Raw genomic sequence first — 26,077 nt, forward strand, 5'->3', positions numbered from 1 at the left:
GTCATCTATGTAAGTGAAGACTATTAGCAAAAGAGCAAAAACATGACATTTAAATGTCAGACTCCCTCAAAAGATGGACAGCCACAAGGACATACATTTTTTCCTGGGTATTCCCACCTTTAGTGCTACAAACAGTATATAGTGGGTTTTAAGAATTGTTTATCAGGTGCAGTAATGGATAGATGAAATTAATGGTGAATACATAAGTGTCAAAATATAGTATTTGGTAATGGGAAATTATAAACCAGATTTCTACTAGAAATTAAATGAACATAGGCAGACACTAAGACTCTTAAATTATGAAAGTCTCAGCATAAAATCTTGATTAATAGTTTTTAAATGATGGCTGAAATTTGAAATAATTATAAATACAGAACTTTGACTCTTTTTAAGAGATACAACTACTAACTAAATGGGAATAAGAGTTTGCTAAATGAAGGGTACAAATTTGAAATCAAGTAACCATCCTAGTTATAAATTAAATTTTACTTAGTAAGTTAAGATTCAAAGCCTTTAGTAAGCCAAAATGTTATAATCATTAAACTTATTTCAAAAAAATACTAAATCTTCCATCAAACATTAAATTCAAATTATTTTGTGAATTAATGTTTTTCTAAGACCCTCAGTAATTCTAATTTTCTCCTCCAAGATGCAGAAAATCCATCACCTCCACCTGCCTGAACTATGTAGTTTCTACTTCTCATATCAATGGATGTATATTCTCTTCTTAGGGGTTTTGCAAACAGGTATTGACTTATCTTTGAACTAATGTAAATTAAATATACTTAGGTGACTCACTGCAATGTCAATCTTCTATAATAATAAAAAAGTATAATATGCTAATTAGGACAGCCAAACGACCTGCCAAACGACCTTCCAGACGGCTTTCCAAATGAAGCCACGGTGGCTGAGGCAGAGGCAGTTAGGGGCGAGAGGCAGAGGCAGTTAGGGGCGATCAGGCAGGCAGAGGGGTGAGGGGCGGTGAGGCAGGCAGAGGGGTGAGGGGCGGTGAGGCAGGCAGAGGGGTGAGGGGTGATGAGGTAGGCAGGCAAGTGGTTAGGGGCAATAAGGCAGGCAGGCAAGTGGTTAGGGACAATGAGGCAGACAGAGTGGTTAGGGGAGATCAGGCAGGCAGGCAGGAGAGTGGTTAGGAGCCAGTGGTCCTGGATTGCGAGAGGGATGTCCTACTGGATCGGGCCTAAACCGGCAGTCACACATCCCACAAGGGGTCCTGGACTGCGAGAGGGTGCAGGCCAGGCTGAGGGACACCCCCCCCCCCCCCGCACAAATTTCATGCACCGAGCCTCTAGTCTACACTAATAAAAGAGACACATGGTAATTAGCGTACAACCGCTACCCTTCCCATTGGCTAATCAGCATATCCTTATGCAAATTAACTGTCAGCCAAGATGGCGGCTGGCAGCCATGCACTGAAGCGAACAGGGAGGCTTGCTTGCTCCAGTGATGGCAAACTCCAACGTTCCCCGCCTAACTTGCCAGCCTCTCCGCTGCAACTCTAAGCAACTATGTACTATGTTGCAAATATAGAAGCAAAACAAAACCCCAGAAACCGGCTTTCAGTCAGCCGGGTTTCAGCCAGCCGGACCACAACATTGTATCAAATACAGAAGGTAAAGGCCAGAAACCTGCTTTCAGCAGCAAGGCCTCAGAGCTAAAGCTGGCCCAGAATCAAAAAAAAAAGAAAGAAAAAAAGGAGCAGTTGGGAGCTTCAGTCACCCGCCAGCCAGAAAACGGCCCTCAGCCCCTCACCCAGACTGGCCAGGCACCCCAGTGGGGACCCCCACCCTGATCTAGGACACCCTTCAGGGCAAACCAACCGGCCCCCACCCGTGCACCAGGCCTCTATTCTATATAGTAAAAGGGTAATATGCCTCCCAGCACCAGGATCAGCGTGACAGGGGGCAGCACCCAAACCCCCTGATCGCCCTGCGGCTCTGTGAGTGACAGGGGGCGGGGCCACAACCTCCCCATCCGCCCTGCTCTGTTCGTGACAGGGGAAGGCGCCCCAATCCCCCGATCAGCCCTGCTCTGTGCCTGATAGGGGGGAGCTCCCCAACCCCCTGATCGCCCTGCGGCTGTGTGTGACAGGGGGGAGCTCACCAACCCCCTGATCAGTCCTGCTCTGTGCCTGATAGGGGGGAGCTCCACAATCCCCTGATCGCCCTGCGGCTCTGTGCTTGACAGGGTGCGGCGCCCCAACCTTCCCCCCACCCCCCCGCACGGGTCCTGTTCTGTGTGTGACAGGGTAGAGCCATAACCTCTCCATATGCCCTGCCCTGAGTGTGACAGTGGCGGCGCCCCAACCCCCTGATCGGCCCTGCTCTGTGGGTGATAGAGGGTGGCGCCCCAACCCCCCTCCACGGGCCTTGCTCTGTGTGGGACGGGGGAGAGCCATAACCTCCCCATTGGCCCTACCCTGAGTGTGGCAGGGTGCAGCGCCCCAACCCCCTGATCTGCCCTGCTCTGTGTGTGACAGGGGGGAGCTCCTCAACCCCCTGATGGGCCCTGCTCTGTGCGTGAAAGGGGGGAGCTCCCCAACCCCCTGATCAACCCTGCTCTGTGCGTGACAGGGTACAGAGCCCCAACCCCCCGATGGGCCCTGCTCTGTGAGTGACAGGGGGCAGTGCCCCAACCCCCTGATCTGCCCTGCTCTGTGTGTGACAGGGGGCGGTGCCCCAACTGCCCTATCGGCCCTACTCTGTGCGTGAAAGGGGGGAGCTCCCCAACCCCCTGATCGACCCTGCTCTGTGCGTGACAGGGTACAGAGCCCCAACCCCCCGATGGGCCCTGCTCCGTGAGTGACAGGGGGCAGCGCCCCAACCCCCTGATTGGCCATGCTCTGTGGGTGACAGGGCGTGGCGCCGCAACCTCCCCATCGACCCTGCCTTGAGTGTTACAGGGGGCGGTGCCCCAACCCCCCAATCGGCCCTTCCCTGAGTGTGACTGAGGGTGGCATCGCAACCTCCTGATCCGCCCTGCTCTGTGCATGACAGGGGGCGGCACCCCAACTCCCCAATTGGCCCTGTTCTGAGCCTGACCAGGGGCTGCACCTAGGGATTGGGCGTGCCCTCTGCCACCCGGGAGCAGGCCTAAGCCAGCAGGTCGTTATCTCCTGAGGGGTCCCAGACTGCGAGAGGGCACAGGCCGGGCTGCGACCCCCCTTCCCCCCCCCCCCCCCCCGCCCCAGTGCACAAATTTTTGTGCACCGGGCCTCTAGTTAGATATAAAAGGTTTAGAACATTATTTTTACAGTTTAAAGATATTAATAGGCATAAAATAAACTACATATATTGAAATATACAATTTTTTTAAATGTGACATATATATGTGTGTGTGTGTGTGTGTGTGTATATATATATATATATATATATATTTACTTCTGAAAATCCCAATCCCCTTCTGCCAAGAGATTAAATAAGATTTTTGTTATCTGAAAAAAGTACTTACTTTCATGTAATTCACTATCTTAGCAAGAACGCCAAACTTATATCCAGAGCTTCCTGAAAGAGCTTTCAAGTTAAATGATCCGTTGCTATGATCTGAAAACAAAGTTCAAAAAACAATAAGATTTTCATATTAGATGTCATTATGACTTGTAAGCAGCTAAGATGACTTTTTAAAACAGCTAAGATGGCTTTAATTCAGATAAAGATTTTTCTTGTTTGAGATTTTCTATCCAGTGAATTCTATACTATAAAACTTGGTGAAAAGTTAAAATCCTTGAGTGTATAATTAACTACCCATTGTCTCACTAAGGATGGGAACAAAATATACATAATTCAAAAGCATTAAAGTATATTTCTTTTGTAATACCTTTATCTCACTCTTTCCTTAATTCTGATTAGATTTGCCCCATAAACAGAAGCAAGACTTTTTAAACAAAACACAGTACAGATCTCAATCTGATCACTAGTGCTTTTTTTTTTTAATTTTTTTTTAATCTTCACCAGAGGATTTTTTTTTCCAATAGTTTTTAGAGAGTGGAAGGGAGGGAAGAAGAGAGAGAGAAACATCGATGTGAAAGACACACATAGATTGGTTGTCTCCCTCACGTGCCCCAACCAGGGTGGGGATCTGAACCTGCAACTCAGGTACATGCCTTCTTCTTTTTTATATCTTCACCCAAGATATTTTTTTTATTGATCTTTTAGAGAGTGTGGAAAGGAGGGAGGAGGCAGGAGAGAGAGAGAAACATTGATGTGAAAGAGACACAATCAGCTGCCTCCCAAACCTGCCCTGACCAGGACTAGGGATTGAACCTGAAACCAAGGTACAAGCCCTTGAACAGAAATCAATCCTTCGGTTCTCAGGATTGACGCTCTAACCACTCAGACACCAGCCACAGCCAGGTAGATGTCTTCGATCTGGAATCCAACCAAGACCCTTCAGTGTGCCAGCCTAACATTCTAACCACACTGGCCATAGTGCTTTTCTAACAAATTTAAAACCATGAGAAGTAAGTGGTTACTTCTGGGGATAAAAAGTTCAATTTGTCACCTATGACATCAATTTCTGCTTTTAAGTTAAAACAAATGGGCATTAATAGAATAAAAAGAATGATACCATAACTATTAAAGTAAACTTTAGAGATAAGTTAGGAATAAGAACTCTAAGTACTGCCACTACATAAACCTGGATGCTTAGAAAGAATGATAGCATGAAACGAGGGGCAATCTGTACAGAGGATTATTTGTTTCAGAACATCTATCATTTTGTTGCATTCTTACAGGCACAAATCCAAATGCTACCCTGCAGCACAAATGCATTCCTTTAGTCACAAGCAAGAACCGGTAAAAAAAAATTCATCATCTATACCAAAAAAAAAAAAATTTCAGAAGTACACTTTCTATTAGCATGGCATCAGGTCAGAAAATATGAAGTTCCCATGTGGCTGATACATAAGAGCAGAGGTTAAATAAAATGGGGGAGAGTCAATGTCTGGCACCAGCTTGGTAATAATAATTTAAGCAAAAGAATACATTAGAACAACCACAACTCAAATGTAACAATTGTCAGAGATCCAAAAGAACAGCTTCTAGATGGCAATACTCCCTTGAGATTAGTGAAAAGGCTTTACTGAATATGCTTTCATGAGTCTAAAATGAGACTTCGCATGCAATTTTCCTCTAAAAATAACTGTTACAATTTTGGTAGCTTACTTGACACATTAAAGTCTACTTTACTAATTTTTCCCAAAATATCAATAGTAAGAATGAGAATGCCATAGAGGTGTACTTTCCCACTCATTTTTTTAAATTATGAAATACTACCTACCTATATGGTTCCTTTTTCAGATGTCCACGGCCTTTATAACAATAGTAGTAACTAAGCTTTATTGAACACTTACTATTTGCCAAAAGCCCTGCTAAATGATTTTTTCCATTAAATCCCTCCCCAAAATCATATTTAGATACTATTGTCCACTTTTAAACAACAACAACAACAACAAAAACAAAATGGTAAGTGGCAGGATATATATTCAAATCCAGGGGTAAACCCTGTGATAATGCCTTGTATAAGAATCATTAACTAGCCTTTTATACAGATTATGCCATCAGAAATTGGCTATTTTGTCAGAGTATGGAAATTCATAAATGTACATCTAATGTTTTCTTGTTTAACTTTAGTAAAGTAATATAAAGTTTATCCTGTATAAACAACTAACTGGGAAGACAAAAAAAAAAAATGATGAGTATATTAAGATTAAGCACTAAATGGTCAATCATGATCCACATAGTTTTGTTTACCAGAGGGTCTCCAGCATTTAACTCATTACTAGCTATAGTAAACTATAAACGTTGCCCTAGCCAGTTTGGCTCAGTGGATACAGCGTTGGCCTTTGGACTAAAGAGTTCCAGGTTCTATTCCGATCTAGGGCCCGTACCTCAGTCGCAGGCTCCTTCCCGGCCCAGGACCTGGTTGGCACCCATGCAAGAGACAACCAATCGAAGTGTTTCTCTCACATTGATATTTCTCTGTCTTTCCCTCTCTCTCTCCCACTCTAAAAATCAGTGGAAAAACATCCTCAGGTGTAAAACAAATAAAATGTGTACTTCTGAAATGTTTTGGGTTTTTTTAGTATTTTATGACCCCAGAATGTGATTTACCTATAATTAAAATAAGTCTATATAGCAAGCATTTACACAGCCTTCTATTGTTATAATAGCCACTCCCATAATTAAAAACCTTGATTCTGTTATGCTTAGACCACAACTTTAATACACCATAAATAAAAACATTCTATTTCAAACATCCAAATAGAGTTCTTTTGCTATTTTAATTCACAGGCTGTCCTGGCCGTGGCTTGGTTGTGTGGAGCATGGTCCCATACACCAGAAGATGGCAGGTTCAATTCCTGATCAGGGCACATACTCAGGTTACAGGTTTGATCCCTGATTAGGGCACACACGGGAGGTAACCCATTGATGTGTCTCTCTCAGATCGATGTTTCTCTCTCTCTTTCTCTCCCCCGCCCTCTCTAAAAATCAATTTAAAAAAAAAAGACATATCCTTGTCTGAAGATTAAAAAAATTAAATACATTTCACAGACTGCTTTTATAATGTGGGTGGTATACCTATCCTCTCCCAACTAGTAAAGCCAAAAACCTTATTTCTCTCTTTTTTCTCAGAATTTTTCCTCTATTAAACCACCACATGCGAGTAATAAAACACAATAATGCAAGAAAAATATATGCACACTTCCTGGAAAAAATATAAAGCTGATAACGCTGGGCTGTGTTTGTGTCCTAGGTTACTACCTCTCTCGACATTATCTTCAAGCCCCAGCACTGAAATATTCACTGAAGGATCTGAAATATTAAACAATGAGAAAACATCAATTTATTGCTAACTTACAAATTCCTATGCAGGAATTTAGCTGAAGGACAAAAAATAAGGCAAGAAAAGGGATGACAGCTGATATCCCAGACAGCTTTATTCACGTTTATGTATGATTTACTCATAAGGGTGGCAGGACTTAATGCAAATGAATGTAGAGGAAACTGTCAGCTGCCCTGTGATTCAACCAATAGAAGCACAGCTCCATCTTGGCTGTGCACTAGACTGCATTACAAACAGACTGTACCATCGATACCATCGCTTCAACAGCAGCCCTTCAGACAAGAGGTAGGTTTATATGATTTTTTTCATTCAGTAATACATGTCCTTATGATGCAGTATAAAAATATTTTCCCATAAAAATCAAGCAGAAAGCTTTGTTCCTACTAAAAACCAAAATAAGCAATGTATTCATTTCATTGCTTGGCAGGATTTTATTATGGAAACATGAAGACTGCCTGTGCTATTTGAGAGCACCCTTACCATCTGTGCCTTTATGGAAAATTCATGACATTGTCTTTAACCGGATCTATAGCCAGACCTTAGAGTAAACCATAAGCATTTGATTTTAAATGGTTATTTGCTAATTTTATTTTCTCTGAACTATTTCATTTCAGCAGTTTGGTCTGCCTTAAACAAAGGATTTTTCTTCAAGAAAAATCTAAACTAAAAGCGAATCTTGGACTAAAGCTTTCTGATTATATATGTGCAAATTATATTGGCTAGTAAAAAGCAGTTGCTTACAAAAAAGTCTGATATATTTTAACAAATATGAGAAAATAATTCAAATTTATTTGATTTTGTGAATCTATAAAATATCACAACAATGATCTTTATATAAAAATAAAAAGACCATAAAGGTACCATTATGTAGGCTGCGTTTTATTATAAAGAAATACATAATTTCTAGAGCTTCAGACTTTTCTAACATTTTAATTTCCTTACATAAGTAAAATCCTAAAGTCCATATTACTGTAATGTTCAAGTCATGCTATTTTTAAATGAAAACCTTTTTGAAATAGCCTTTCATTTTTGTATATGGCACAAAAAGATATAACAGTAACTTCAATGTTAAAGTTATTCTCAAATTTACACTCACAATAAATACGAAGTCTTACTAATTCACTGCATTTAGAAATAAAAATATGTCCTAAGAACTGGTTAAGGTAGGATAGTACAGTACCTTTCAAAGTACTAAAATTACTTTCATGGCTCAGATTAACCATTCATGTCTACTAAAAATCAGTAGCAATTGCTGACCAAATTTCTAATTTTATAATATTCAAGCATGAAAATATCATTATTTAGTAGATGCTAGAGTTCAAAGATATTACCTATAAATGTTGACCTAAAGATCCAACTTCTGCCCTTTTCTTTGCTGGATAAATCTATTTAAAGAACTTTTTTGCTCATAATTTTTATTTCTTTTATTTCTTAGCCTGCATATAGCTAATATAAGTAAAGTGTCCCTTATAAAGACTACAGGTTGCTACAAGAAGATATTAGATCTCTCCGGGTTCAGCACAATGGGGTTTGTTACCTAGAAAACATTCCTGTTTGCCATACAAAGTATGAGTACCCAAAAAGAGTCTCAGATAAAATAAAAACTACTTTGCAAAAAAAAAAAAAAAGTTAACTTGTAACTCAAATTTCAGGTAAACTGTAAACTAAACCCCTACCATCTACATTGTTTTAAAACCATAATCAGTCTACATTTCCCTGGTAACACATCTCTAGTTAGCAGAGATGTAGGCTCATTGCTGTTTCACTGAGCTGGCTAGAGGCATGGCCTGTCTCAGAGAGTTCCAGAGCTAAGTGTATTGCTCTATTTGTAAAGGCCATTATTATTAATTGATCATATTTCAAAGTGACATGCTTAAAAGGCACTAGAAAATTCAATTCAAGGGCTTTTACCATAAATACAGCAAAAGCATAAATTTATTCTGATTGGGCAATTCAAGGTTTCAAAACAGTTCCTAGTCTTAGCCCCATAAATAATTTCACTAGAACCTTTTGAAATGGGAGAAAAAATAGATGAAGGTAATTATTCAAAAATAACAAACTAAAGAAGTATATGGTATTTACCTTAACATTTCCCATGCCTGTAATGAAATTTTACTTTATTGTTTTAATATATTTTTATTGATTTCTGAGAGGGAGAGGGAGAGAGAGAGAAACATCAGTGATGAAAGAGAATCATTGATCGGCTGCCCCCTGCACACCCCCGAACTGGGGATTGAACCTACAAACAGGCATGTACCCTTGACCAGAATCAAACCTGGGACCCCTTCAGTCCACAGGCCAAACTAGCTAGGGCTATAATGAAATTTTAAAGGGGCTAAGGGGGATGCAAAAAAGTACAGACTTTTCTTTGTCTTGTTGTGTTTTTTTTTTTGCCATTTTCTCTTACTTTTCAAAAGGCATGTTTATAGCATTTGCTTGATATAAATTTACATTTTAGTTTCAAAAACATAGTCTCAGGATATTAAAAAAATCCTAATGGCAAGTATCTTTTTGCATGTCTCGTTATGTCTAATCCAAAGTAAATTCATTTTACCCTAAATTTAACACAAAAAATTACTAGAGCTCTACTGTACTTTGGGAGAAAAAATAAATCACATGAAATATAAGGTGAAAAATGATTCCATATTATAAGGGTTTACTATTTTCAGCTATGCCCAGAAGCTAACTAGAAAGTGAATGTTTTAAGCTGCTCATCAGTTATCAATGCACTTACAGGGGGCACACTGTCATCATTTGTAACATAAACCTGACATGTACATACTCTTTCCTAAACTGCTTAGATGCTTCTAGCAAAGCTTACAATGCCCTGGGAGATGGCATACACTCACCTCCACTGTATTATTACAAGCATTATGTATGATAAGCATATCTATATGAATAAGATATGCAGTCTAATCAAAATGACAGTGTTTGCCCTAGCTGGTTTGCTCAGTCAGCCTGTGGAATGAAGGGTCCTGGGTTTGATTCCAGTCAAGGGCATATACCTCAGTTGCGGGCTCTTCCCTAGCATAGGCCTTAGTCAGGACTCATGCAGGAGGCAACCAATCGATGTGTTTCTCTCACATCAATGTTTCTCTCTGTCTTTCCATCTTTCTTCCACTCTCTCTAAAATCAATGGAAAAATATCCTTGGGTCAGGATTAAAAAAAAAAAAGACAGTGTTTGATAATCCTAATTTTTTAGAATCCAGAAATCTCAATAAATATACTAAATAGATATAGAACACAATAGATTTTTAAAAGCCAAAGGTAAGGAATACTTTTAAGATATATTTGGTTTTGAATAATATAGTCAAACGGTTCAAAAACTAAAAGAATGTCCAGTTGGTGTGGCTCAGTGGTTGAGTAGTATGAATCAGGAGCACGGTTCAATTCCCAATCAAGGCACATGCCCAGGTTGCAGGCTTGATCCCCAATGTGGGGCATGCAAGAGGCAGTCAATCAATGATTCCCTCTCATCACTGATGTTTCTATCTCTCCCTCTCTGAAATCAATCAAAATATATTTTTAAAAAACTAAAAGAATGTAACCAGGTATATCTAGAGAAATCTCACACACACCCCTGCCCCCCAAATCTACTGTCCATCTAAGCCCACAAGTAATCACTGTTTGTATATTCCAGATTTTTGTGCAGATACAAGCAAATAAAAATATATATTTCCCCCTTTCCTATACATGCTGTACTGTACCTAGCTCTTTTCACTTAACATATCCTAAAAACCTTTCCATATCACCACACAATTACCTCATCCTATCTAACAATAGACAAACATGGTAACTGACCGTACCTTCGCTATGCCTCCCATTGGCTAATCAGCGTGATACGCAAATTAACTGCCAACAAAGATGGCGGCTAATTTGCATACTGCGGGCAGGGCGGGACACCGGGAGCCGCCATCCAGGCCCCCGTGTGTGACGCCAGGAGCCGCCAGAAAGCCAGGCCACATGCAAGGCGACCGCCCGGGACCCAGGAGCCCCCTTGCCTGTGGCCCGTGATCATGATCAGAAAGCCAGGCCGCAGGCAAGGCGGCACCCCGGGACCCAGGAGCCCGTGTGCGAGGTCTGCAGGCGAAGCAGCAATCAAGCTATGAGGGGGAGGGTGGGGAGCGGAAGGAGCTACGGGAGCAGCTCTGGCCGGAGACTGAAGATTCCCACCAGAGCGAGGAGCAAAGACTGAAGGTTCAAGCCGCAGCGAAGACTGTGTCCAGAGCGAAGATGGAAGGCGGTGGCCAGAGTGAAGGTCTGGGTCCCGGGTGCCAGAGGAAAACTGGTGCTGGCAGCCAGGGGAAAGAAGGCCTACTGCACGAATCTTCGTGCAACCGGCCTCTAGTTCATGAATAATAGTCAATTGGGTTGATATTCTATATTAATTTTAACCATAAAAATAGTTCACTAATGGGTACGAGTTAACTTCAAATAATTAAATTTAGTTGTGTGTCTGCCTGCCTGCCTGCCCCTACTTCCTCTCCTCCCCTTCCACTCCCTCCCTCTATTTATATACAGGGGAAAGGGCCTGAAAAAATTTTAAGCAATTCATTTATACCTCAAAAATAAACAGAATATGAAGCTCCTTAAACCAACTTTCTAATCATTTTTAAATCTCATTTTGGAAAAGTAACTTACATTAGTCTTTACAAATTCTCCCATTTTAAAGTCAAAACAAATAAAAAAAAGGCCTACACATAATAAATTAAAATACAAAGTAAAAATTTCAGTATAATTTCAACCATGTATGAGTTACAGATTTATATAGCCAATTTCTAGGAAGAAAGAAAAATAATTAAAAGTTTGATATGTTTGGGAGATAGGATTCTGGGTAAAACTTTCAGATTTTTTTATTGCATGATATTTCTGAAATCAATAGTATACTAACACTTTAAATTAACAAAGTTAATTAATAAGGTAGATTAAACTAATTTGAGGGGCATAATGTGGAAATTGCTTCACTCTTTCTCCTCCCTCCCTATCACTGTTTCCCTGTAGTCACTGCTAATGCAGATTTAGAAGAAAACCCCTCAGATTTTTCCCCCCAGAGGTTAAAAAGGAATCAACCTGAAAGGCCTTAACCAAAAATCTAAAAAAAACTTTCATCAATACTGGAAAGGTCCCAGGTTAGCACAAGTAAAATTATTACATAGACTCTTATGTCATTTTTTCCTATTCTACCTACCCATTTAAGTGGCACTGTCCCCTACTTCCCCAAGGACCTACTATTCTTCCTTTCCCTCTCCTCTATTTGCTCTGCTTTTCAAAAAGGGCCTGAAACTCATTCATACTGAAGTAAAAATAACTGTAACAATGTGTGTTACCCCTCCCAGGAATATCTGCCTTTTAGTAGTGCTAAAAATCTTAAAGGAGTTCCAAAGCTGAACTTATTTTAGGGGTGTGTGCGTGCCAATGAAAGACTGGATCAAAAAGGACTTAACTTTTGTTTCCATTTGAGTCTGTTTCTGTGGGTTACTTGACTATTTGTGTGCATGATGATTAGAATCAGAGGCAGCAATAATGCAGAAGTTAGAGGGGTAGCCTATCCGGAAATCTACATTATATAACTCTATGTGAATGGCACCCCACAATACAATATGAATGGTGCTCCTTGGAGCTGTCAACACTGCAACCCTGCTCTCTATACAGTGATGGCGAACCTATGACACGCGTGTCAGAGGTGACACGCGAACTCATTTTTTTGGTTGATTTTTCTTTGTTAAATGGCATTTAAATATATAAAATAAATATCAAAAATATAAATTTTTGTTTTACTATGGTTGCAAATATCAAAAAATTTCTATATGTGTCACAGCACCAGAGTTAAGTTAGGGTTTTTCAAAATGCTGACACGCCGAGCTCAAAGGTTCGCCATCACTGCTCTATAAGAACATGCTCTGGCCCTGGCTGATGTGGCTTTGTTGATTGAGCGTTTTCCCATGCACCTAACGGTCACTGGCTCAATTCCTGGTCAGGGCACATACCCAGGTTTTGGGTTTGATCCCCAGTTGGGGTGCATGTGGAAGGCAACCAATCAATGTTTCTCTCTCACTTTGATGTTTCTCTCTCTCAAATCAATAAACATATTTTTTAAAAATGCTCAGAAGAAAAAAATTCAAAGGCCAGAAGAGGGTAACTTTGAAAGGCTAAATCTCCAGATATAGTTTGAAAATGATGTAATGTAACACATACTGGGTTACAGACAACGTATTTTTGTATGTCCCAGAACTAATAGAAGCAATTGGTTCAATTACGGTACATTAGTCTGTTATCCTTCATTTCAAGATAAAGGGTCCCAAGCACCATAAAACTGAAGAATTCTTGCCCAGACAGCGTGGCTCAGGAGGTCCCAGTTCGACTCCCAGTCAGAACACATGCCCAGATTGAGGGCTTGATCCCTGGTGTAGGGCATACAGGAGGCAGCCAGATCAATAGTTCTCTCTCATCATTGATGTTTCTCTCTCACTCTCTCCCTCCCTCTCTGAAGTCAATAAAATATATTTTACAAAAAAAAAAAAAAACCCGAAGAATTCTTAAATCCAAAAAGAAAAATAAATTGAAGCCTTTACTTTTGGCCTCAGATCATCAACTTAACCTTCAAAACACATGAAAGAAGGAAGGAACCAAGTCCATCCAGAGAGGTGAAGGGATGTGTCAAGCAAATCTGACTTAAGAAAACAAGAACCTTAGAAGATATCAATTTATCAAGCCCAAAGTTTTAAAATTATATCTATAAAGGAAACAAAGAAATCTAAAGGAATTATATTGTTACTAGTGCCCCGGTGCATGGATTCATGCAGATTGAAAGGAAATTAATTAGAAAGTGGCCAAAGGAGCAGGACTGGGCGAGATGGGCCGTACATGCCCTGGAGCAAACCTCCCAAGGTCTCTTCTCTGCCAGCCCCTTCTCGGCCAGCCACACCTGAGCCGGCGCTGCGGCTTGAAGAGCATCTGTGGAGTGAGCAAGGTCCCTCCAGATGGTGGGGTCCTTCGGCCTGGCCTGCGGGGATCAGGCCAAAACTGGCTCTCTGACATCCCCCAAAGGGTCCTGGATTGCTAGAGGGCAGTTCTCGGGTGATGCACCCCAGAATCGGGCTCCCTCCTCTCTGGTTCCGGAGTGCACCACCCGAGAACCGTCGAGGCCAAGTCACCACAGCTCAGGACCTCCTGCATTGAGCATCTGCCCCCTGGTGGTCATTGCGCATCATAGCTACCGGTCAGACAGTTCCTTAGCCTTTTATATATAGAGATTATATATATAGATAGATAGATGGCTTTAGGTTTTAAGTCACTTTTTAATCTTTAACACTCTCAAATCAGGGCAACAAGTCTCAGGTCAACAAGAGCAAAAAAAGTTAATGCAAGAATACTGAAACTTTAACTCATAGCTAATTTTGTGAAATGGAATAATTCAATAAATGATAATTTTGGGGCATTGAATTTGCCTGTTTTTTAAAATATATCTATAGGTCATTTAGGCACATGAAACATTTAGACACAAAAAAAACTAAGATTTTAATTTCTTCATAGGCAACTTAACTTTTCTTTCTCTACTATTTTTCACTCAACCACTATTCCCTATTTCAGGTCCCTGTCCTCGAAGTTTAAAGGAGTGGAAATAGGAGCCGAAAATACACAGAACTAAGAAGGTGAGACGATCCACAAGGGCATTTTGAAGAATATAACCTTAAAACGCAAAGAGTTCCTGACCACTTCTTTAGTCAAACTTTAAACCAATGCAGCTGCCTTTTTTCCCTTCCCAGTTAATTTCAGTGTATGAATATTAAACATACATACTTGTTTAACAAATAATATACACAGAAATATATAGTATGGTTTACAGACTACATTGGCATAGATACAGAAAAAATTAGCCAGGCCACTGTGGCTCAGTGGTTGAGTGTTGAACTAGGAGGTCACAGTTTGATTGCCGATCAAGACACATTCCTGGGTTTCAGGCTAGATCCCCATTAGGGGAAGTGCAGGAGGCAACCTATCAATGATTCTCTCTCATAATTGATGTTTCTATCCCTCTCTCCTTCTCCTCTCTCTAAAATCAATAAAAACATTTTTTTAAGAAAAAATTAACACCATTAAATGTGTTTTTAAAGTTACTTATTGAATTAATACCATTTAGGCATTAATTCTGGCAGATAAGGAAGACCAGATTGCCTATATAAATTTATTAACAAATCTTAGCACTGAGATTTGGATTGCTAAATCTGTAGAGTCTGCTTACATATATTCATTTTCTATCTTTTTATAGATTCAAAAGAACAATACAAGTGGAATCCTAAGAATGGCCTCCCTGAGCTCCAGCCTATGGAATGAAACCACTACATCTGTTTACCAGTACCTTGGTTTTCAAGTTCAAAAAATTTACCCTTTCCATGATAACTGGAACACTGCCTGCTTTGTCATTCTGCTTTTATTTATATTTACAGTGGTATCTTTAGTGGTGCTGGCTTTCCTTTATGAAGTGCTTGACTGTTGCTGCTGTGTAAAAAACAAAACGGTGAAAGACTTGAAAAGTGAACCTAACCCTCTTAGAAGCATGATGGACAACATCAGAAAACGTGAAACTGAAGTGGTCTAGCTCGCTACATAAGATGAGCAAAATCTCTGAAAACAGCCTTCAACTTCGGAGAAAAAAATTTTCTGAGACCAACTGTTATTATAAAATTGCCTGACTTTGAATGATTAAGAGATTTCTACTAGAACAGTGGTTCTCAACCTTCTGGCCCTTTAAGTACAGTTCCTCATGTTGTGACCCAACCATAAAATTATTTTCGTTGCTACTTCAGAACTGTAATGTTGCTACTGTTATGAATCGTAATGTAAATATCTGACATGTAGGATGGTCTTAGGCAACCCCTGTGAAAGGGTCGTTCAACCGCCAAAGGGGTCATGACCCACAGGTTGAGAACCGCTGTACTAGAAGGAAAAGACAAGTTAAATATGTGTGTGTGTGTCCCTTTCATTAAACATACAGTAAAACTTCATAAATGTGAATAACTTACCAATCTCTTTAAAATGACACTTTAAAAACTAGATAAAAGATTCCTAGAATTCAATATTAAGCAGCAAAAGGGGAACTGGAAAATAAAAGCAAGGCTAATGATGCCAAAGCAACTTGTACCTAAACAAATTATGTGGACTAAAAAATAGAGTACTATGCCATGGCCAGTGTGGCTCAGTTGGTTGGAGTATCTTCCCATGCACCAAAGGGTCACACAGGTTTGACTCCTGGTCAGGGCACATACCCAGGTTGTGGGGGTTCAATCCCAGATCAGGGTGCATACAAGAGGCAACTGATCAATGTTTCTCTCTTTCTCTCAACTAATCAATGTTTCTCTCCCCACCCCTCCTCCCCTCCCTCCCTCCCTCTCCCTTCCTCCTCTCAAAAAATCAATTAAAAAAATAGAGGGGAGCAATGGGGGAAAAAGGAGAACATCCTATATAATAAAAGCATAATATGCAAATTAACTTAAGGTCGAACAGCGGAACGACCATCTGGACAACCATCCAGGACCAGGCTATGACACCCACTGGCACCAGGCCAGTCAAGGCAGTGCAATGAGATTGGTCGGGGGCCCAGCCACTGCCCCATGATCACCCCACAGAGGGAGGCCCAGGCCACCAGCCAGGGGGGCAATCAAATGGGGAGGTCCACGATCACCCCAAAGAGGGAGGCCCAGGCCACTAACCAGCAGGCTGCAGCGGGTTGGTGGGGCCTCCCTTTTCGAGGGAAGCCTGGGTCCCGGGTACCGGCGGCAGAAGGGAAGCCAGCTGAAACCGGTTTGGCTCAGTGGACAGAGCGTCGGCCTGCGGACTGAAGGGTCCCAGGTTCGATTCCGGTCAAGGGCATGTACCTGGGTTGCGGGCACAACCCCAGTAGGGGATGTGCAGGAGGCAGCTGATCGATGTTTCTCTCTCATCGATGTTTCTAACTCTCTCTCTCTCTCCCTTCCTCTCTGTAAAAAATCAATAAAATATATTTAAAAAAAAAAAAAAGAAGGGAAGCCAGTGCTGGCAGCTGGAGAAAGGAAGACCTACTCTTGCACGAATATCCTGCATCAGGCCTCTAGTCTATAATAATCTCAACAATAAAGATTTTTTTTAAAAAAGAGTATTACATCTACATGTATTTTGGTAATAAAAATACTCCCACTTGAAGTCCCTACTTATTAAAAAGCAGTATTTTCTAGTTTACTGAAGACAACTTATACATTTTGAAAGTAGGATTACTTTAACAAAAATCTCAAAATACTCAGAAAGGTCACAAGTATACTTGCATAAAAATTTTATTAAATGTACTAACTGTTGCCCAGCCGGTGTGGCTCAGTGGTTGAGCATCAACCCAGGAACCAAGAGGTTGCTGTCAATTCCCGGTCAGGGCACATGCCCGGGTTGCAGGTCAATCCCCAGTAGGGAGTGTGCAGGAGACAGTTGATCAATGAGGTTCCTCTGTTATCGATGTTTCTATCTTTCTATCCTTCTTCCTTCCTCTTTCTAAAAATAAAGAAAAACTTTTTTCTTTTTTTAACATGGACTAACTGTTGAAATACAAAGTCTAAGAAGGGTCAGGTTATCTTCAAGCTAAGACTTACTAGTACACCCCCTAAACTGCATTTCTTGAGCTTGTGCTTTCAGTTTGCTTCTCATATTCACACTCTCAAGGACTAAGATACCCAATGTAGAAAAGACTGCAAAATAAAAGTGAAGATAGGATCACTCAACACCTGTTAGGAAATAACAGCAGTTTTATTTCTTGAAATTCCAATGACTACACTCGTATTATATTTTACTAGAGGCCCGGTGCACAGTCCCTCGGCCTGGCCTGCACCCTCTCAAAATCTGGGACCCCTCAGGGGATGTCAGACTGCCCGTTTCAGCCTGATCCCCGCAGGCCAGGCCGAGGGACCCCACTGGTGCACGATCGGGGCCGGTGAGGGACCACGGGAGGGCTCCAGGGCACGTCTAGCCCATCTTGCCCAGTCTCCATAGGCTGGACCCCAGCATCAAGCCAAAGGGGTGTCTTCCCTTGGTGGTCAGTGTGCATCATAGCAACTGGTCGAATGAACGGTCAGACACTTAACATATTAGGCTTTTATTATATAGGATAACCCTAATACTTTTTTGCTACTGCCCATGCCTTCAGGGCAGAAATGCCACTCCTGAAAATTTATTGAGAAATTAGTTCAAAAGAAAAAAAAAACTCAAGATACAAAGATGTTTATAATAGCATTACTAAAAATAACAAAAAGTTGGAAATAACAGCTTAAATGTGGCACATTAACTTAACAGATTATTAAGAAGTTACTGAAAATTATGACAAAATAGAAAATATTTGCTTTATAAAGGGAAAAATATCTGTCATTTTCAATTTAGAGAAGCCTCACTGCCGATCTGAAATAGCTTTTCCACAAAATATTTTTTATATATTTTCTAACATTAGTAACATATCCAGTTTTCAAAGGACTTGTGAAATCTAGGTATTCAAAAATACTTTGGTAGTCAGGAACTATTCTGAGCACTGTTAAAACCACATTTCCATAAACAATAAATTTTGGGTCCTTGCCACAGATGGAAAGCATATAGGTTCTTTAACTAGATTATTTGATAATGTACACTATCAACTTTTCCCTACCTTACCCTGTAATTTATTTAATTACTCAACGAATAAGTATTGAATGCTTCTATGTCTGAGGGACTAGGTTACAATAGCAAACAGTAATCAATTCATCCAGCCAGTGTGGTTCAGTGGTTGAAAGTCAACCTATGAACCAGGAGGTCATGGTTCAATTCTGGGTCAGAGCATATGCCTGGGTTACAGGTTTGATCCCCAGTAGGGGGCATGCAGGAGACAGCCGATCAATGATTCTCTCTCATCTCGGATGTTTCTCTCTCTCTCTCCCTCTCCCTTCCTCTCTGAAATCAATAAAAGATATATTTTTTAAAAAAACAATTATAAAACTCTTAGAAGAAAACAGTAAATTTTCATGACCTTGGGTTAGGCAAAGATATGACACCAAGAGCACAAGTGATAAGAAATTGGATCGAGAAATTACACCTGGATTATATAAAGAATCTTACAAATCCATATTAAGAAAACAACCCAATATTTTTCTAGTGGACAAAAAATGTGAACAGACATTTCACCAAAGAAGACACATGAATGGTCAAATAAGCACATGAGATGACATCCAACATCATTAATCATTAGAGAACTGCATATTAAAACCAAAATACCATTTTATATCCACTAGAATGACTATGATCAGAAAGACAGGAATAACAAGTCTTGGCAAGAATAAGAAAAGAATGAAAGCTTCATACATTAATGGTGAGAATGTAAAATAGCATGACCATTTTGTTAGTTCCTTAAAAAGTTAAACATAAAGTTACCACATGACCCAGAAATTCTACTCTTAGGTCTCTTTACAAGGAAAAAATAAAAAGATGTCCACATAAAGACTTACCCATAAATGTTCATAGCAGCACTATTCATAGTAATCAAAAAGTGGAAGGAATATAAATGTCTATTAACTGGCCCTAGCTGGTTTGGCTCAGTGGATAGAGCGTTGGCCTGCAGACTGAAAGGTCCCAGATTCAATTCCGGTCAAGGGCACACGCCTAGGTTGCAGGCTCGATCTCCAGTAGGGAGCGTGCAGGAGGCAGCTAATCAATGATTCTCTCTCATCATTGATGTTTCTATCTCTCTCTCCCTCTCCCTTCCTCTCTGAAACCAATAAAAATGTATTTTTTTTTTAAGTTGAAAAAAATGTCTATTAACCGGTGCATGGATAAACAAATTGTGGTATATCCCTATAATGGAATACTCTTCAGCAATAAAATGGAATGAAGTCCTATTACATGCTCCAACATGGATAGAATTCTGGACAAAATACAGCAAACTGAATTCCACAACAAATGAAAAGATTATATACTACGACCAAGGATTTTTTCCAAGAATTCAAGGTTGGTTTCACATATGAAAATCAATTAATATAACATACTGTTATTAAATGATCAAGTTAGTGTTCTTTAGTCTAACAGATGCTAAGTAAAAAAGAAGCCCCACACTAAGGACCACATATTGTCCAATTTCACATATATGAAATATTCAGAAAAGGCAAATACAGAGACAGAAAGTAGATTATTAGTTGGCTGGGGTGGAAATAAGGAACAACTGCAAATGGGCACAAGGAATCTTTTGGAGGTGATGGAAATGTCCTAAAATTGGATTTTGCTGCCTGGCTGGCATGATTCAGTGGTTGAATCAGGAGACTGAACCTTGAATCAGGAGATCATGGTTCGATTCCCGGTCCAGACATATGCCCAGGTTGCAGGCTCAATCCTCTGTGTGGGGCGTGCAGGAAGCAGCTGATCAATGATTCTCTCTCATCATTGATGTTTCTATCTCCCTCTCCCTCTCCCTTTCTCTCTGAAATCAATAAAAATATATTTTAAAAAATAAAATAAGATAACCTAAATTCTAACTACAACACAAGAGTTTTAACATCTTAAGAGCAAAAAATTCTCTCATCATTACATGCTTTCTACTTAAAGTGCCTAACAATCAATATGAATGTTGAACTGAAAAATGAAATTGCCATTACTAAACGGTTTTCTGAAAAATAAAAACTAAACAGTTCTAGTCAATTTTACTAACCTGAATTTTGTTTAGAGCTTGATGACCCTCCATGTTCTAGTTTTGCCTTCTTCTTCTTCGATGATGATGAAGTTGATGACTCAGAAGATACTGGACGTTTTTCTACTACAGGAGTGGAAAGAGCTCGTTTTTTGAACAGCTCCCTTTCTCTCAAAAGGCTTGGATCCATAATGCTACAAAGATAAAAGTCAGTACCTTTAATACAGATTCCAGTCACTCAAACCTATATGCTAAATTTATAAGTCTCAACAAGAGTTACTTCCCAAACAAAATTATCTTGTTACTAGTTGCCTAGCATTTGTACTCACTGACTCATTCACTCAAAAAATCTGTGCTAGGCATTAGTAAAGAGAAATAGAATTGTTTTCTAAAACTCTAGAACTGCACTCTCCAATTTGGTAGGCGCTGGCCACATGTGCCTATTGAGCACTGAGTGGGGCTAGAGTTGAGATGTACTCTAAGTGTAAAATATACATCAGATGGAAAAGACTTGGTACAAAGGACAGAACTTATAACATTGCTAATGACATATTTTCGACTGATTCTACACTGATGTGATATTTTAGATATACTGGATTAAGGAAAATATTAAAATTAATTTACCCTAAATTTTTTAGAAACCATGGCTACTAGAAAATTGTAAATTACATGTCTGACTCACACTTGAAGCTTACATTGCAATTCCATTGGACAACACTGCTCTAGAAACAACATCAAGAATGCTGTCTACAGCCTAACCGGTTTGGCTAGGTGGATAGAGCGTCGACCTGCGGACTGAAGGATCCCAGGTTCGATTCCAGTCAAGGGCATGTACCTTGGTTGCAGGCACATCCCCAGTAGGGGGTGTGCAGGAGGCAGCTAATTGATGTTTCTCTCTCATCGATGTTTCTAACTCTCTATCCCTCTCCATTCCTCTCTATAAAAAAATCAATAAAATATATATTTTTTAAAAAGAATGCTGTCTACATCCACAAGTGTAAGGAAAAATAGGAGAAAGCAATTTTTTAAAATAGTAAAGACATACAAATATGTTATTTGGGTATTACTATTTTGAGTTGGATCTGAAAATAACTGATTAACTTATGCGGTGGCGAGGAAGAGACCATCTTGGGGGAGGGAAAGTGTCAGAACAGAAAGGAGAATTCACAAGTGATAAAGTAGGGGAGCCCTAACCGGTTTGGCTCAATGGATAGAGCATAGGCCTGCGGACTCAAGGGTCCCAGGTTCGATTCCAGTCAAGGGCATGTACCTCTGTTGCGGGCACATCCCCAGTAGGGGGTGTGCAGGAGGCAGCTGATGGATGTTTCTCTCTCATTGATGTTTCTAACTCCCTATCCCACTCCCTTCCTCTCTGTAAAAAATCAATAAAATATATTAAAAAAAAAAAAGAGAGAGAGAGAGGAGACAAGCCTAAAACAGGAAGCATCTGTTTATTTCACCTTGTAAAGATAGGTGATTAACCCAGGCTCTGAAGCATGATTTAAACACAAACTTAAATAAAAAGCCTTACAGTTGAAGGAGACCTAAGTGCTTATAGCATTTGATCCTCAGGACCCGATGAGATCAAAGGTATCCATTTTAATTACTCTTTTAAAATGTAAACTCTGAAGTGAAGAGTTATGGTTAAGGTCACATCAGCTGGAAGTCCTTAGACCAGAACCCAAATAGCCTAACTCCTAAATCAGTGCTCCACGATCCACACCTGAGTCACTGGTTAAGCCTCTAAAACACTCTGGGTCACATGTTATTTATTTACTGCTGGTAAGCGAGGTGCTCAATGCTTTCCTGTTCTCAAATGCACGCTTCTGGAAGGCCAGGATTTCTCTCTGGGCGCCCTGAGGCTGTTCCCAGCAGGGTGGCCCAACGGGCACTTGATTCGGGAGTCAGGAGGCTCCGATCCGGATCCAGTCCTCGGTTTTGGTGGCCTTTATGACTCCTTACTCCACACCTGAAACGCTGGTAAAGTCCCGTGTGTAAAGGGTGTGACACGATCACAGTCAAAGGCCCAGAGCAGAAAGCCTACTGGCTATCACCAACGAAAGCTCCGCCCAACTTTGCCTCCTTCCGTTAGAAGACCCCTCACTATTGGCCGAGTTTTACATGTGTGGTCCACAGGGCACACCCCCCTGCCCCTGTTACCCTGAAAAAAAACACACCACCACCACTCTGGGACTTCACGTGTCCACGTGTCACGGACACCGAGAAGCCAACATTAAGTCACAATCTCCTGACTCCACGTTCTTTCCCGTAACATCGTTCGGCTTCCTTCAACCTTTCCACTCTCCTCTTGGGCTTCGGTCGCTGCCTAAGCCTCCGAGGTGCCACCGGCACCCAAGGGCCCTGCGATGAATGGGCGGCAAGCTGAGAAGGGGCTGCTTACATCCCAAAGGTGGGAGAGCAATGGACCGCGGCGTGTCGTTCCGAGAACACCTTTAGGCTTTGCAGAAAACCACCATCAGACACGAGGTCTCCAAAAGGCAGCTTACAACAAACAACAGTCCGCGGACGAGCATCTACATCACTGCCTTTAGCTGGCGGGACACCGTGGCTCCCCCAACTCCACACACAGGGTCCGCTCAGCTCCTGCTAAGGTACAGCTTGGGGGCGAGGACGAGGCTCACCGCGAATTCCCCCTTCCGACCCAAAAGTTTGCTCCCTACACCGCCGGCCTCAGACAATGCTCCCAAGAAGTTGTTCGGCTGTGGAGGTGTTTCGCGCAGAGCACGGCAGCCCCAGCCGCCCGGAGGGTGGAAACCGCGCTCGCCCCGCCGGAGGCGGCGTCCGGAGGAACAACAGGCCGGAACCCGCGCCCCCCGCCCGGCGGCGGCAGCCCCTACCTGAGCGAGGAGGGCCGCCCCACGCGACCTACGCCGCCTCCCCGCGCCTCCGCCTCGGCCAGCCACTCACGCCCGCGTGGGGGCCGCTCCCAGCTCCTGGTCTGCGCCCCCGCCGTCCCGAACGCTCACCCAGCCTTGCCCCGCCACGCCGGGGTCCGTGCACTGGCGGCGAAGGAGGTGGGACTCGGCCCGGAGCCCCGCCCACCACTTCCGGATCAGGTTGCTCAAACCTCAATCCCGGCAGCCACCGCGGCGCCTCCGGCCGCCTCCAACGCGCGTGCGCCCTCACGTGCTCCGCTAGGGGTCCCGCGGGAGGATAATCAGCCAGTTGGAGCGTTCTGAGTCTCCATGGCAATGGGAGGATGGCTGGCGTGGGGAGGAGAACAGGCTCAGGTGCGAGGCAAGTAGCAGCCGCCAAGATGGAAATCTTTCCTTTGCAGGAATGTAAAGCCTCCAGATCTGCTTTGGAATCTGTTTGACGCAAGTGGCAACGTGATTTTGCAGGTTATTGTCTGCCAGGTTTTTGTGACTTTACAGCAAATGCCTGTTACCAGCATCTAAACTTCAAAGAACATGGCTCCAGCTCTTTCTTTTGCAAGTGAGGAAACAAGAAGACTAGGGAAGCTAAATGCCTTGCTCAAGACAGCCCAACCAGAAAGTTTGCTACAGAGCCTTAGTTCATAGCTAAGGCTCTGTAGCAAACCCTGGAGCGAAGCCCTTTCTGAATTCCCAACCACCACACTTGTGAACTCTCTCAGAAAAGGATTTCGAATTCAGAGGTAACATAAAGGGGTAGAAATAAAGCGATGAGAAAGATTGGCCTTGGCCACAGCCTGCAATGTATTGGAGTGTGTACGAGTTCTGTGGCTGTCCTCTCCTCACGTATAACCCAAAGCCGCAGCATAGCCAGTGCTCAACTACTCTGTAACTGTCGTCTAATTACTTAGTACTGGTCACTCCTCAACCTGTGTTGGTTTTCTCATCAGGAATAATTGTACTATCACAGCGATTAACTGTACTACCACAATTGCATTAGACTGTTGTGGAGCTTGAGATAATACATAATTTTTTATTCAAATTTTGGAAATAAAATCAAAAAGATTGTGTGGCTTTTTAAAATTGGTTTCATTCTAGAAGATTTTTGTAATAAACCCAGTTGATGTTCATCTGACACTCTCAGGAAAATTTAACTTTGAATAGTAATTTAGTAGGGCCGAGGTTTTACAACTTGGTAAGTCAAGATAATCACTGGTAAAAACCTGATGAGGTGTAATGGGGAGAAGGAGCCAACATCTAGTACAGAAAATAGTCCCAAAGGTTAAAATCAAGAAACATGAGCCAGCATTGTATCAATTTTCAGTTAATCATTCTTTTTCCAGTGACTATATAAATTCCAGTTCCTCATACCCTTGTGGAATCAGTTCTATCATTCTGCTGGTGACCTTACCAAGAGTAAGAGACTTAATATACAAATTAACAATGGGTAGACCATAAATGATCATAAAACTCCGACCCACGTAAGAAACCAGGCCACAACCTTTGCAGCAATCAGCTCAGAATAGTAAGGATTTGCTCAAAGGCTGCCAACTTCCTTGTTTTGGGCACATACATACCCACTCGAACACACGCACCAGAACTAATAAGAGAAAACCAAATATGCTCCCTAAACCAATCACAGAGATGTCCCATTTCTAGTTACTTCACCTCCAGCTCCCCTTGCCAACAACCTTTAATCACAGCATACCAGGAGCATCCCATTTCTTTTCTTATTGTGCTTCGCGTTTTTTGCACTTCACAGGTGTTACATATTTTACATATTGACGCCAAGACCCACCATCAGCAAAAAGATTACAACTCACTTTATTGCCATACTCACTTTACGCCAGTGGTCTGAAACGGAAACCACAATGTCTCCAAGGTATACGTGTAAAGCCTCCCCTCTTTCTGATTGCCCTTGAGTCTCTGCCAAAGTGATGGTGGCTGACATAGCAAGCTCTGTAGTCTCTGTTCTCATTTAAGTGTTCTTCATTTTATGCCCACTTGTGTGAAACAAAATTTTGACACATGCTCATTATCTAGTCACGTGAGAATGGAGCCTAGCAATTAGAGAATAATGCTTTGAACTAGATCTACACTTGGAAAGCACTCAATGAATTATTAAAATATAGACTGAGGTACATCAAAAATTTGAAGTTTATTTGCATAAAAATAGATTAAAATCAAGTAGGCCCAAACCAAAAAAGGTTAGGAATACTCCAGCAACAGGGAAAGGTGTTTATAGCTAAGACTCTGTAGCAAATCAAAGAAAGTATTTGATTGGCTATAGCTCAAGCCATTGCCTTATTAGAGAAGCCTAGTTGGTAGGTTGTGATTAGTAGTTCTTAAATTTCATTTTCTCAAATTCAAGTGTATTGACTCTGGCTTAGGTTTCAGTTTGCTTATGTAAGCTACCAGGCATTAGAGCCACCACAGTCTAATGGCCTCCTTGTTTAAGTACTTTAACCAATAGCTCACAATTATTCCTTTACTTCTTTTTAAAAATATATGTTTTTATTGATTTCAGAGAGAGGAAGGGAGAGGGAGAGAGAAAAAGAAACATCAGTGATGACAGAGAATCATCAATCAGCTGCCTCCTGCATCTCCCCACCCCCCACTGGGGATTGAGCCTGTAACCCGGGCATGTGCCCTAACCGGGAATTG

The 26,077-nt window shown here is 41.5% G+C and overlaps 2 protein-coding genes across 8 annotated transcripts in view; one reads left to right on the plus strand and one right to left on the minus strand.

Moving 5' to 3' along the window:
• The window catches only part of GTF2E2 (general transcription factor IIE subunit 2), an 88,338-nt gene extending 64,783 nt beyond the window's left edge, over positions 1–23,555 (minus strand). For 6 of the 7 annotated variants that reach the window (XM_070408339.1, XM_070408338.1, XM_070408336.1 and 3 more), the window contains exons 1-3: positions 23,378–23,553; positions 20,541–20,713; positions 3,469–3,560 (exon numbers count right to left, since the gene is read on the minus strand). In XM_070408339.1, the coding sequence (XP_070264440.1) occupies positions 3,469–3,560; positions 20,541–20,709 (261 nt within the window). In that variant the 5' untranslated portion in view covers positions 20,710–20,713; positions 23,378–23,553. Of the gene's footprint in view, positions 1–3,468; positions 3,561–20,540; positions 20,714–23,377 lie in introns of all 7 variants that reach the window. The other variant, XM_070408335.1, reaches the window with a different exon arrangement.
• On the plus strand, positions 7,067–17,072 carry SMIM18 (small integral membrane protein 18). The gene is made up of 3 exons (XM_070408347.1): positions 7,067–7,146; positions 14,453–14,514; positions 15,132–17,072. The coding sequence occupies exon 3, from the start codon at positions 15,165–15,167 to the stop codon at positions 15,459–15,461; it is 297 nt and encodes a 98-aa protein (XP_070264448.1). The 5' UTR covers positions 7,067–7,146; positions 14,453–14,514; positions 15,132–15,164; the 3' UTR covers positions 15,462–17,072.
• Positions 23,556–26,077: the final 2,522 nt, after the last annotated feature.

The sequence above is a fragment of the Myotis yumanensis genome, unplaced genomic scaffold (assembly GCF_028538775.1).
Source record: "Myotis yumanensis isolate MYYU_CA2020_CCGP unplaced genomic scaffold, mMyoYum1.0.hap1 SCAF_3, whole genome shotgun sequence".
Taxonomy (NCBI): domain Eukaryota; kingdom Metazoa; phylum Chordata; class Mammalia; order Chiroptera; family Vespertilionidae; genus Myotis; species Myotis yumanensis.

Excerpts from the sequence above, each read along its gene's own strand:
- SMIM18 (XM_070408347.1), top strand. The coding sequence starts at position 15,165 with ATGGCCTCCCTGAGCTCCAGCCTATGGAATGAAACCACTACATCTGTT.